Source organism: Notolepis coatsorum, assembly GCF_963971535.1.
Source record: "Notolepis coatsorum genome assembly, chromosome: 10".
Lineage (NCBI taxonomy): Eukaryota > Metazoa > Chordata > Actinopteri > Aulopiformes > Paralepididae > Notolepis > Notolepis coatsorum.
The window spans coordinates 97,166,078-97,179,905 of NC_140174.1; the positions used below are offsets into that span (position 1 = coordinate 97,166,078).

At 41.6% G+C, this 13,828-nt stretch overlaps 1 protein-coding gene across 1 annotated transcript in view; it reads left to right on the forward strand.

Annotated features, from left to right (window-relative positions):
* Positions 1-4,688: 4,688 nt before the first annotated feature.
* The window catches only part of aifm3 (AIF family member 3), a gene marked incomplete at both ends in the record, with an annotated part of 29,941 nt that continues 20,801 nt past the window's right edge, over positions 4,689-13,828 (forward strand). The window contains 6 exons of the mRNA XM_084322675.1: positions 4,689-4,719; positions 10,570-10,783; positions 11,547-11,656; positions 12,153-12,262; positions 12,366-12,410; positions 12,517-12,613. Coding sequence (XP_084178801.1) covers positions 4,689-4,719; positions 10,570-10,783; positions 11,547-11,656; positions 12,153-12,262; positions 12,366-12,410; positions 12,517-12,613 — 607 coding nt within the window. The remainder of the gene's footprint in view (positions 4,720-10,569; positions 10,784-11,546; positions 11,657-12,152; positions 12,263-12,365; positions 12,411-12,516; positions 12,614-13,828) is intronic.

Here is a 13,828-nt window from a genome sequence, read left to right on the forward strand (position 1 = left end):
CAGGTGTTGGAATAATAGCCAAGACGACTCACTCATCCATGGCCTCGCAGACTAATGAGTCGCTTTCCAAACCAGTCCCATTTCATCCTGCCAGGCACCATTGCAGGTGTTTAACGGTCACTAGGAAGAAGTCACCTATAGGCCTTTCACACCGGCCGGGCCGGAGCCGGTTCCCGAACGTAATCTCAAACCGGCCGGCGCGTTCACACCGGGAATAATTGGTTCGGAACATGACGGAGGCTTTAGTTCGGCCCTCTAGGAAAACACTGAGCACAGATTAATTTTTTTATCAACTTTTTCTCCTTATTTTCTATTTTTCTTCCGTGTATCCAATTCTCCCCTCCCCTGTCTTGAACGTTGCTCGACTATGCCCCCCACTGGTTGTAGAGAGGATAGAAGCCTTGCATCACGTGTTCCCTCCGGCACATGAGGAGGCAGCCTGTCACATCTTTTCGCCTGCCAGCGCGGACTCTCATTGGCGAGGAGTAACGCATGGGAGGCTCAGACTACCCTCGCCACTTCCTGTCTCTGCTGTGCAGGCGTCCCCCAACCGACCTGTAGGGGTCGCTGTCCACAACGTCCAATCCCCACCCATCGACTTCCACCCGCTGACTCTGCCAAATGAGCCAGTACGACGGCCGGCCCAAGCCGCAGGCAATGCTGAGACTGGGATTCGATACCGGAGTCTCTTGCTTTGGTGACAAGCGCAATCTCCGCTACGCCACCCAGCCGCCTACACTGAGCACCGATTTTTCATGTTCTATGAACCAATTATTCCCGGTGTGAACGCGCCGGCCGGTTCGAGATTATGTTCGGGAACCGGCTCCGGCTCCGGCACGGTGTGAAAGTCCTACTAGTGGAGCGCAGCACCTGTCGTGAAGTCGCCCAGAGCTCAGAGTAGCACCACTACGGCTCTGTTCTTCCGTATCTCTGAGCTTGTATCACTCATTGGTTAACTGGGACTAGAAGTTCACTGGTGAGCGTTTGTGGGGGGTTTTCCTCACAGTCCTCACAGAGAGGACGAGGCCAGACATCTTTCCTCACAGTCCTCACAGAGAGGACGAGGCCAGACATCTTTCCTCACAGTCCTCACAGAGAGGACGAGGCCAGACATCTTCCCTCACAGCCTGAGAGGACGAGGCCAGACATCTTCCCTCACAGCCTGAGAGGACGAGGCCAGACATCTTCCCTCACAGCCTGAGAGGACGAGGCCAGACATCTTCCCTCACAGCCTGAGAGGACGAGGCCAGACATCTTCCCTCACAGCCTGAGAGGACGAGGCCAGACATTTTCCCTCACAGCCTGAGAGGACGAGGCCAGACATCTGCTGCACTGCACCGTATCTGTGTTCCTCCCACAGGAGGGAGCGGAGGTCTCCTGCTGGGTGGGGAGGGGGTTGTTTATTCTGAGAATAAAGAATCTCCCACCCCCCACCCCCCACCCCCGAGGAGCAGTCAAGTGCTCTCGTGTGGCGTGTTCGACTGTCAGGATCAATAACTGCGCCGTTCGCCCGCCGTTGAACAAGAGCGAGAGCATCTCGAGTACAGTCTTTGTAGAAGTGGCTGTCGAGGTGGCTGCGTGTTTTCAGTGATCAACATTCCAGCTTTCCAGCCTTATAGATTGTTTCCATCACCACCAACTACCAGCTGCAATTGCTAATTCCCCCCTCGCCCCCCCCCCACATTCCAGTAACAGGTATTACATTTATGGAGAAGTGAGTGAAAGTGACAGCTTGTTTGCAGGAAGGATTATTAACGCTGCTTGGGGACAACAGGCCCAACAGTGAGAGACTAGGATCTGCGTCATATGTTGTGAAGGATCAGGTCTGCTTAACCTACTTTAGTTTTGCAGAAAATATCTCAGGCTTTTCTGGAACCCCAGAATGGCAGCATTTGTGATCCAATTTGTTATTCATTAAATTGTTATTCGTGCCCAATTATTGTCGAATGGAATTATTATTATTATTATTATTATTATTATTATTATTTTTATTATTATTATTATTATTATTATTATTATTATTATTATTATTATTATTATTATTATTATTATTATTATTATTATTATTATTATTATTATTATTATTATTATTATTATTATTATTATTATTATCATTGAATGGGATGTTAGTGGTCTTTTCTGTCTCTGTAGTGAGGACATCGTAGGACGACATCTCTCCCGTGACAAAAGGGTTTGATGTGTCTAGGGCTGGCGATTCTTGCTCAAATGTGAATCACGATTTTTCTCTCTAAGAATTGAGATCACGATTCTCTCACACGATTCTTATTTTTTCAATAAAATCATTTATTGCACTCTTTCAACAGACAACATAACATATCAAAGTGCTTGACTTAAACATAACATATATGAAAGTGCTTGACTTAAACTTAAAAGTCTCTTGTAACATACAAAATAACTCAAGTCAGAATCATCATCATTAAAAAAAGTTAAGTAAAAAGTAAAAAAAAACGTTTTATTTTGAATTTTTTAAATAAAAGAAACCGTCATAATTTAGAAATGAGATTGCATAGGTCTATGAATCGAGATCGCGATTTTATTTCGATTAATCGCCCAGCCCTCTCCTATGTGGTGTGCTGCGGCTGCGCTCTCTAAAGATCTTCGCCGAGAATCATGTGGAGGTGAAACGAGAGTAGGAAAAAGACTCATCGTTGGCATGGAGATTTTGATAAGTCGTGTAGGGAAAACAGCACCCACATTCTACCAAGGAAAAGACATTAAATTATTTGACAAATTTACTTATGATTTCAATTACTTTAAAATGATAAGGAATTCTATCAAAAGCTTACTTAATATTTTTTTTTATAATAATATATATATATATATTAATATCTGGGGAAGAGGTCCAACTATTTCCCCAAGTAAAGCCTATTATATGATTTCAATTACTTTTAAATAAGGAATTCTATCAAAAGCTTACTTAAAAAAGAAAATATATATATTATATATATGTTTTAATACTTGGGGAAAAGGTCCAACTATTTGCCTAATGTCTTAAATAAAAACAAATGCATATTTTACATGCCATGTCATTTTCAGCCCCAGGCTCTTCCCAAAAACAAGTTGCTCAGTGGAGATCTTTCCGCCTCTTGTTTGTTCTGTGGAACTTTTCTGAGCAGGGCTCCATTCAACGCTTCTGCAGAACTTCAAGGACATTAAGATGTGCTCAGAATATCAAGTAGTCCCCTTCCTTTAAGCAGCACCTCCGACGACGGACGATTTGGCGGTGAATCGTGTGACTGTGAACGCTCAAATTCATACCAAACCGCTGCATCGCCGGGGAGTATGTGTGGGTGACATACCAGGAGCGCTGGCAGAGAAGTGTGGGCAACATGGCAACGAAACAAGGGTTGTTTCTGAAACTCAAGGGGCCCCTGCTTCCCTTCGAAACTGCAGTGTGACAAGAAAGTTAATGTCTGACTGATGTTAATATTTAACCGTTTCCTCCCATGTAACATGCATTAACAAAGGTAACAATGTGAGTGGAAATGTTCCTAGTTAACACAATTACTTCCTTTTCTAAAACACACACACACACACACGCACACACACACACAGACACACACACACACACACACACACACACACACACACACACACACACACACACACACACACACACACACACACACACACACACACACACACACACACACACACACACACACACACACACACACACAGGGAGGGAGGGGGGAGAGAGGTACGTCTGAGAGATGGAGAGAGATACTGAAACACTTCTGTGCTTCATTTGTTATTGTGCAATAGCAGCTGCTCATCATTATGACGATACTGTTATATCTATCTATATACATTATATCTATCTATATACATTATATCTATCTCTATACAGTGTATGTATATATATATATCTTGACCCTGAACTCCTCAGATACATTCAGCATCATCACTTCGGATCTATTACAGCTGATTCACTTGATGTACCGTACAAACACCCACAGCGTTTTAATACAATGGATGATTAGTGATTCAAGGCTGTAAAAAAAAAAGCTGTTGACAAGTTCCATTGAGTTTGCACATGGTGCGTTGAATGCTAATGGCTGTTGTGCTCCCCAGGCCCATTCACACGCCAGTGAAAGAGAATGTTAGTCATAAAACGGACCCCTTTAAACAAATTATTGCCATTTATAAAAACATATACTTCTTACACCTTTTGAAATAAAACTATTCATACAGTAGTATTCAATCGCAGACGTCTTAGTGACAAACACCCGGTGATTGTAATATAATATTAATAGCAGATGATTTTATCGTTCAATGACAACCGCGCAGTGAGTTGTGGCACTGCGCCATATTGGTTGGCAAAACATGTCATGAGAAGAATACTAGGAATAGATGTGTGAGTCAGTAAGAGTTGCAACAGTGTTAGTGAAGCTGTTATTGACAGGAGGGTGGAAAGGAACCTAACCTGAGCGTGACATGAGAGCAAAAGAGGCCGCCGTGTGCAATATCAATCCCCTCTCTCCTGTCCAGGTGATGTGGAGGAGCTGACGTGTGCAATGGCCAGCCTGGACCTGCAGGCACTCACACCCCCCCTCCAGCGTTGTCTTTACCTACCAACCAAGCAGCCCAGCCCCACCATCTGACCCCCCTCCCCCTCTCCCTGGGTGTCCCTCAGCCAGGCCTCCTGGCTCAACCCTGGGGCCGCCATGGGAGGATGTTTCTCCAAACCCAAACCAGGTGACAATCTCTCTCTCTCTTTTTGATTGATTGATTGAAAAGTTTATTAACAGATTGCAGAATGGGTACAGTACAGTACAGCTCAATACATACAATTGTTAAGGGGATGCAGACCAGAGAAAGACTTTCGTCTTGTTTACATCAGGGTCCCCCATTTTCAATTCATCATAACATATATGACATACATGACATACAGATAGACAGTACTGCTACATCTATACATTTATGACATATCAGATTTGCAAATACAGTACTGTTTGTGATACAAAAGTGTCCAGAAAAGGAGTGTATATACATTTGGCATAGAAACTGTACATTGGAGGAGGTTGGTTGGGTGGGGTGGGGTTGGGTGGGTTGGGTGAGGGCTGTACATTGGAGGTGGGGGGGGGGGGGGGGTTGGGAAGGGGACACACACACATTTTACACTGTACATTGGAATATTGACAAAGCCTTACTTGGTCATTTACTGTACAACTAGGTTAGGACATTTGTAGGGGCCAGTTTCGAATTGCAGTCTCACGTAGGTGTTTTTTGAGAGTGTTTTTGAAGGTGGGTAGTGATTCTCTCTCTCTCTCTCTCTCTCTCTCTCTCTCTCTCTCTCTCTATTTACCCATCTCCAAATCATGTAATGATTGACACTTGTTTGCCAGTGATACACACATACATACAGGCTGATATCCTAACTGCCTTGCCAGCGTGGTGTTTTGTGGGGGTAGGAATGGCAATGGTCTCCGTGGCATCTTGTTTGAGAGGATTACATGGTGAGACAAGAGTGTCACTGTAGCATATTGGATGTTCCAATGTAAAGCGATATATGCGGCATTGATAAAGAGAGTTGTTGTTGTTGTTGTTGTTGTTGTTGTTGTTGTTGTTGTTGTTGTTTAAATTTGTTTATGTGGTTGTCACACGAGATCAACGGGATCTCTGGAGCACTGTTTTAAACTAGAAATTATCTGTTTGGTCGTAGTGCTTCTACCCTTCGACTATCTTTACCATACAGAGAAGCATCTTCTAAGCTCAATGTTGGTTTCACTTTGTAACTGATTATTGTAGAGGTATTTTTTTTTCTTCTTTTTTTCAAAACTGCACAATGCAGGTTTAAGGCTTCGGGTAATGATCACAGATAATGGATAGATTATCCAAGTGGGGGTCCGGGGGGGGGGGGGGGGGGGGGTGAACGAGCGAGAGCATATGTATGTAGGGTATTAGATAGCAAGTATTAGGTGTATATCTCGTATACTACATTTATTTAAATGGTGATTTCATTGGATGTGTACTGTTAATGCTTGTATGTCTAATTTTATGTTATGTTTAAAAAATAATAAAAAAATAAAACACAAAAAAAGAACACACCCTACTGTATGTTGAGCTTGAGGGATAAGAAACTAGACCGCTGTGCAGTAGCTTACTAAAGTAGTGCATTCTGGGAAAATGAGCGGTCCACTGGAACGGAGGCCCCTGACTGTGAGAGTCCGGCCTCAGAGGACTCATTAGTCAAAGTCTATTTAACAAATTAGACACAACGAGCGACACAGCAGTGTAATCACCACTTTCCAACATCAGGTACAGGAATATCTATAAAAGGTTTTAAGAATCTCTATCCAGTAGATTCCAATGAGGAGTGTATGTATTAGGTATAGGTAACAATTGCACCCTACCAGTGGGGTTGTGGAATAACAAATTACATAGCAGTATTACAATTACTGAATGTGATCCACCACAGTTACTGTAAAACAACAACAACAACAACATCAACTGCAAATTACTGGTTGGATTAGTCAGATGCATGGAAAAAGGATATCCTATGGATTTAGAAGCAAAGTAATCCAAAGGTTAGCCTGGCACGCTAGACTTTTTGCAACCCACATCTCCCTCAGTGGGAAAGTTATCAGATTACATGACTGAGTTAGCCTTGAGTTAATTGCTGAAGAAGACACTGAAGAAAGTGAGTCTGATTGTGTTTGTCGGTGAGAGGTCTATTGAGTTAAACATTCTCTAACTTCCAATGTCATACTGATTTATGATGCAATGACAAAGCAATAATGTAGAAAAAAAAGCTGAAGCAACCGCAATTAAATGCATACCCGTTTGCCATGACATACAAGATGATATCCTTCAGAATAAAGGTCTGCTGGTTAAAGCCCCACTTAAACCAATGAAAGTATGTGTTGCTTTACACAGTACCCAGATGCAAAGGTCACCAAAGGAAATTAATATTGAGGAAGGAAATACCTAAAAGCTTGAAACATCCATATATAAAAAATTGAAAAAAACATGTATACCATTATTTAATGAATGACAAGTGCATGAGAACATGTAGTAGCCTTCATTAATGTAAATGTATTGTCAAAAGAGGAAGCATGCTGTGATACCTGACGTCACCTGTGCCCCATCTGCAGCACATAGGGTTGATTATTTTGGAGAGCTACAATGAACCTGAGCTATTTTCCAATGTACCTGTGCCCTGCTTTCACCACTCTTTGGGGAGCTTTTTTAAAGAACAAAGCACAGCGTGTCTATGTGTGAAAAATTAGGTGGGGGGGGGGGGGGGGGGGGGCTGGGCTACTGGGGAAACTGTGAAACCTTATCTTTCATATGTTTAAATAAGTAGTTAGGGCTCCAGTGAAATGCATGTTTAGAAGGTTTGCATTTCAGAGTCAGTGCATTAATCCATTTCCACCACATTAGGTGTTATCTGCTCTCTTGAAAATGCATCTGTATTCTATTGCTAAACAGTGGTGTTTACAAAAAGAAAACACCAAACTAAACTGTTGACACTCCACTGCTGTGGTGTCCCAATCCAATCAGCTCCCTTTGATCACCTTCATAATCCCTTCATAAAGACCACTACTGTTTCAGCTGAACGCCTCTGGAGCAGGATGTGTTGTTGTTGTAAAGCATGTGGTTGTAAAGCACAATTAATCACGTCACCGAGTGGCGTTACTGCAGTTTGCCGCTTTGAAAAACACATGTATGAAAAATGGTACAGCAGGCTACTGTACCATGAGGTAGAAACTATAGGTGACTTTCACTGCACACTATTTGACACTTGAAATCAGAACATTGAAAAGGAACAAAGTGCCAATTGACATATCTCAAACCCGCCCTCTTTTCTTGATCCTCCACTCACAACTGTTACTTTCCACGAAGCAACAGCTGTGATTGGAGGATCGAGAAAATAGGGTGGGGCTCAGGGGCGGGGCTAGGGGGTGGCTACTTGGGCTCAAGCCCTGAATGTTTTCTGAAAAGCCCTGAATCTATTTAAAAAAAATATATATATATATATATATATATATATATATATATATATATATATATATATATATATAATTTTTTTTTTCTTTTTTGACAATTAATCATTGTTACATGAAAATATGTTTGCACCAGATTTAGCAGAAGCTAATTTCCATCTGTAGTCTATCCAGCTGCTAACTGTATTTGAGTGAGTTAAGTCTTGGTGTTATGGTAGACTCAGACCTAAGCTTTAAATCACAATCAACAAGTTGACAAAAACATAATTCTTCCACCTTAGAAACATAGCTAAAGTACGGCCATTTATAAATCAAAAGGACGCTGAAAACCAGATACATGCCTTTATCTCAAGCCGACTCGACTACTGTAATGCACTCCTTACCGGCCTCCCGAAGAAATACGATGATAACTATTTTATTGCAATGCACTATTGCATAATTTTATTCTATTTTACTAACTATTTTATCGAGTTAACCCTAGATCTTAGATCCTAATATGAAAAACAATGTGATTTAATGTTCTATGTCTTACCTTGACTTTGTCTATTTTACTGCTATCTATTTTATGCTTTATGTCTGCACTTTATGCATTGCTCTTGATCTGCCAATGTTGTGCTCATTTTATGCCTGTCTTTTTGTACTGCTGTGAAGCACTTTGAGCTGCAATTCTTGTATGAAAGGTGCTATACAAACACAGTGTATTATTATTATTATTATTATTATTATTATTATTATAAATTATTATAGTTTGCTTCATTAATTAAAGGGTGTGAATTTAAGTGTTCTCTAGTGCCTTTTGTCCGCTTTAAGGTGGTGGTATAAGTTAAAGCTTGTGGTGTCGAAGTAAAAAAAATCTGTGCCCGCTAACGCGGGCAACTATCTGGGCTAAGCCCTGGATCTCCTACAATCCTAAATCCGCCCCTGGTGGGGCTTGAGATAGGTCCATGGACTTTTTGATAAAGCAGCTCATACATATGAATCTCATTCTACTTTAACTGCACTATCGGTGCACAAAGGAATTCTGAGATGATGATGCTTTTTTTATTCAGAATTTCATTCAGAATTTTTATATTTCTTCAAATTGTAATACTCCTTTACCAACATTTAGTAATGAAACCTCTAAGAATCACATTTTTACGAGTTATCACTGACATAAACAGAGAAAACTGAGATTTCTCATTCACTGACATAAACAGAGAAAACAGATTTCTCATTCACTGACATAAACAGAGAAAACTGATTTCGCATTCACTGACATAAACAGAGAAAACTGAGATTTCTCATTCACTGACATAAACAGAGAAAACTGATTTCTCATTCACTGACAAACAGAGAAAACTGAGATTTCTCATTCACTGACATAAACAGAGAAAACTGAGATTTCTCATTCACTGACATAAACAGAGAAAACTGATTTCTCATTCTCTGACATAAACAGAGAAAACTGATTTCTCATTCACTGATATAAACAGAGAAAACTGATTTCTCATTCACTGACATACACAGAGAAAACTGAGATTTCTCATTCACTGACATAAACAGAGAAAACTGATTTCTCATTCACTGACATAAACAGAGAAAACTGATTTCTCATTCACTGGCGAGCTCTCTCTCTCTTGTTTCTGCTCCTGCAATTGCAACCACTCCTATGATTTTCCATTGATTTTAATTAAGACTTGCTCAGCAGGTGAAAATTCCTGCCAGATTACTGCGAAGGAACCGGACGGTCAGCACATTTTTCCAGCCGAAGAGATAAAGCCGGCTGCAGAGAAAAAAGCGGTTATACAACCTTCATGTTCAGAAATATGAAACCACAAATGCGACACGTCGTACCGTATGTCATCATAAACCGCTGGATGGCTTCTGGGAGATGGACCCGCATATACAGGCCTCGCAGTCTCCTTTTAGAGTGAACACGTTTCCTCAGCCGTCAATGCCTGTCGAGTAGAAACCTTTGAAATGCTCTGTGTGAACTGGTCTTTACACGTTTCTTGGGGGGGATATTCTACTCTGCTGAATACTAATTGAAGGTATTATCCAGTCCGAATCTTAGTCCAACTCTATGAATGACAGTTGAATGAAGCGTTGTACGTGAATGAATGTATGAAAAACAACTGTTTTAGAGACATGGTGAACCCTTTTCAGGGGTTCTATTTAGTTTCCTCACCTAAAACATTTGAATACCAATGGTACCACCCCCTTCGATATACATTAGATTACATTCAAATGTATTGTCATTATACAGCACAACGAAAAGTACAGTACAACGAAAAGAAGTTTGGCATCCAACCAAGTGCAAATGTAACAGTGAAGTGCAATAGTGCCTGATCACGACATGAGATTGTGTGAATATCGTCAATTCCCGCCACTCAGAGATAAAAGTATTTCAGTCATTTTACGTACCTACACGTATAGTTTATCGGTTAGAGGAGAGGGGTGGAAGAACTTGAAAGTCTCATTTAAGACATGCTCATTTGGCCTGATGGTGGCTGAGGAAAGGTCATGGGGTCACCAAAATCAGCCGGTTTCTTCCTCTTGGGGTCATGAATGTGCACAGCAAATGTCATTTTCTAACTTAGATGTTGTCTGTGTTGCACAGTTGAAGTTAAGGTGGAACTATCCCTCCTGGAGAAAGAGAAGGAAGTCGATGGGATGTCCCCTAACGGCAAGGCAAGCCCCTTTGCTGACTGCAGACCCAACGGGGCTCTGGGACACAGCTCAGAGGAGGACTCCGCCCCTCTCCGGCTCGACCACACGCCGCGGGACTACGTGGAGGCGTCCGTCTGTCACGTCAAAGACCTGGAAAATGGACAGTAAGATTGTGAAACAGACAGAAAGAAACACTTTTTCACCACGGTACAAGTTAATGTAGGAGAATTTGTCTTGGTGATGCTTCAGAGAAGGGCTGTCCTTGACTAAAGACATTGTTATTGGACTAGTGGTTATCGAAGATGCTCCCTTAATCTTTCAGCAAATAACCCATTCAGCATGGGAAAAAAGCATTAAAAACAAGTAATTGACGAATAAGGTCTTGATCGACAAAGACCAAACCGACCGATCTACTAAGATCCTTTATTAATCCTCTTGCGGAAATTCAAGTGTCAAAGCAGCATGGGGTGGATACAGAGCTTCACAGTCCTATACAGTCCAGTATCTATATACACTATAGATACAATATAAAATATAAATACAAATACAATATAAAAAGTAAAAAAAATTGTAAAAAAAAGGGGGGGGGGGGGCGGGGGGGGCGTTCTATGGCGAACCACTGACACACATGGTTAAACCACTGACACACGTGGTTAAACCACTGACACACGTGGTTAAACCACTGACACACGTGGTTAAAGCACAATAGAACCTCACAGGACAGCTCAACAAGTTTACATTTTACATAATAACAACTATGTATATTGATGTTTTATTCGTATGATATATGGTGCTGTTGGTATAGATGATAGCATGAACAAAAGCAGAGAGTAAGCAACTTAGTAGGATGTCTTCCTAATGTACACACACACACACGCACGCACGCACACACATGCATGCACACACCTGTGTATATGTTTTTAACAGGATGAGAGAAGTTGACTTGGGAAGCGGCAGAGCTTTGCTTATCAAAGAACATGGAGAGTTCTCTGCCATCGCCCACAAGTGCCCACACTATGGAGCGCCCCTGGTCAAGGGTGAGTCCATTTTTTTTTATTGTGATTTTCTTTGATATTGAATTATTCTCATATGAGACAGACTCTACCGATCAGCATACAGTATATATTATATATATATATACTGTATGCTGATTGGTAGAGTCCGTTCTGCACAATCCATGCTGTTCTTTACACAGAGATACCCGCAGCTCTGGCTAGATAGCCACAAAACGAATGTAAAGTAATGGGCCTACGTTTCAGACTGTAGTACAAACCCTGAAATATACGCTGAAACTTGCTCCATGGTGAACCCAAAGCAAAAAGGTTTGTTTTGCTTTTTGAAGTGCTTTTTACAGTGGCCTCGTGAACTTTACATTGGTTTTGCGGCTAACTAAGGAACAGCTTGTTATCCAGTATGAATCACAGCGTGGAATGTGTTGAGAGAGGACTCTACCTCTACTCTACCCTTCCACAACGTCATCAATGAGTGGGAAATCGGGCTGGGGGTAAAAGAAAACACTTTCTGCCATTGCAGGTATCTTGTCAAAAGGACACGTGCGTTGTCCCTGGCATGGTGCGTGTTTCAACATCGCAACGGGGGACATCGAAGACTTCCCTGGACTGGACAGCCTGCCCACCTTCCAGGTGACCCTCCTCGTTGGTGATGTGTTTTACATTCCCTGCCTTATCCCTGTGTCTCTAAGCACCGTCAACAAGTGTACACATCGCTCATGTCTGTTTGCTTCAGGTCAGAGTTGAAAAGGACAAGGTGATCATTCGTGCAAACAAGCAGGTAAAAAAAGAAAAGAAAGAGAACCTCCAAGAATTTGGTGTTTATTGAGGTAAATAGACAAATTGGTCTGATTGCTGTTAGACCTTGCAAACATTTTCACCTCCAGGCTCTTCAGTCGCAGAAGAGGTCAAAGCCCATGGCCCGCTGTTCAGCAGTCATTAACTCCAACACAGGGTTCAGCCACGTTCTCATCATTGGCTCAGGTCTGTTGGCCATTTACCCTGTTCCTGCATTTTCACGACCAAAGGAATCGAAGGCTACGTTCACACTGCAAGCCTTAGTGCTCAATTCTGATTCATTGCTCAGATCAGATTTTTTTGTTTGGCTGTTGACATTATTTCTAAAATGTGGCCTGAAGTCACAGTTTATGGTTTAATTTACAAGTTGAATGCAGTGGAGGCCGGCTAATTAAAACAAATCAGACCTGTATCTGATTTAGGACCACATATGAAAGTGGCCCAAATCAGAATGGCATATATCAGATTTGTGCTGTTCACACTGTTGTGAAAAATAAAACAGATCTCAGTCACATATGAGCATAATAAAATCAGAATTGGGCCACTCTTTGCCTGCAGTGTGAATGTAGCCTAAGAGAATATAGAGGTTATAAGTCATGACCTCTGATCTTGTTAATCAGCAGGGACCTGTTCAGGCTGTAAAAGAATTGTGCACTTGTCCCGCATCGTATCACTGTCGTCAGTGTTGGGGAGAAGCTATTCTAAAACTAGCTTACCAAAATACCTACTTCACAATGAAAGAAGTTGAATTACGTCTTAGCTGCAGTTTAACACTACTTTGAAAAAGCGGTTCAACTACATCCCAAGCTATACATTGTGGGAAATGATCTGGAGTTCTGAGTGCCATAGGTACATGGAGCAAACAACTGATCAGACAAAGAGTGTGTTTGATTTAGGGGGCAAAGGTAGGCCAATCCCCATTTTGGCATGCCTGAGGATATGTGATAAAGATAAAATCCACCCTATGGGGGTGGGCGACATTTTTGTTAGAGATATTACATCAAAATTAGTTGTATTTAAATGTAGCGGTTACAGCTCTGAATCAGAAAATTTAGCCATGTCCCAGTAAAATCACCATGGCTACTGTCAGTGTCATAGTGTCCTAGGAGTCGTCTCACCGCTCGCCGTCTTGAGCAGCTCCAGGGTTAGTCTCTTAATGACATCATCACTAGAGTCTTGTCACTGGTGTTCAGCTTATGACTTGTTCATATTCATAAATCAAAAGTGAGCTGTACAATATTATAGACACAATGTGTGAATTCTACTTTATGATGGAGAGGAAAGGGACCTTTTTTTGCAGTGCAATCAGGAAGAAAATTACTAACACAAATTAATTGTGCAAATTATTTAGATGAAAACCATCATTTGTAGTTTAACTTCTGCAAAAGGTAGTTAAACTAG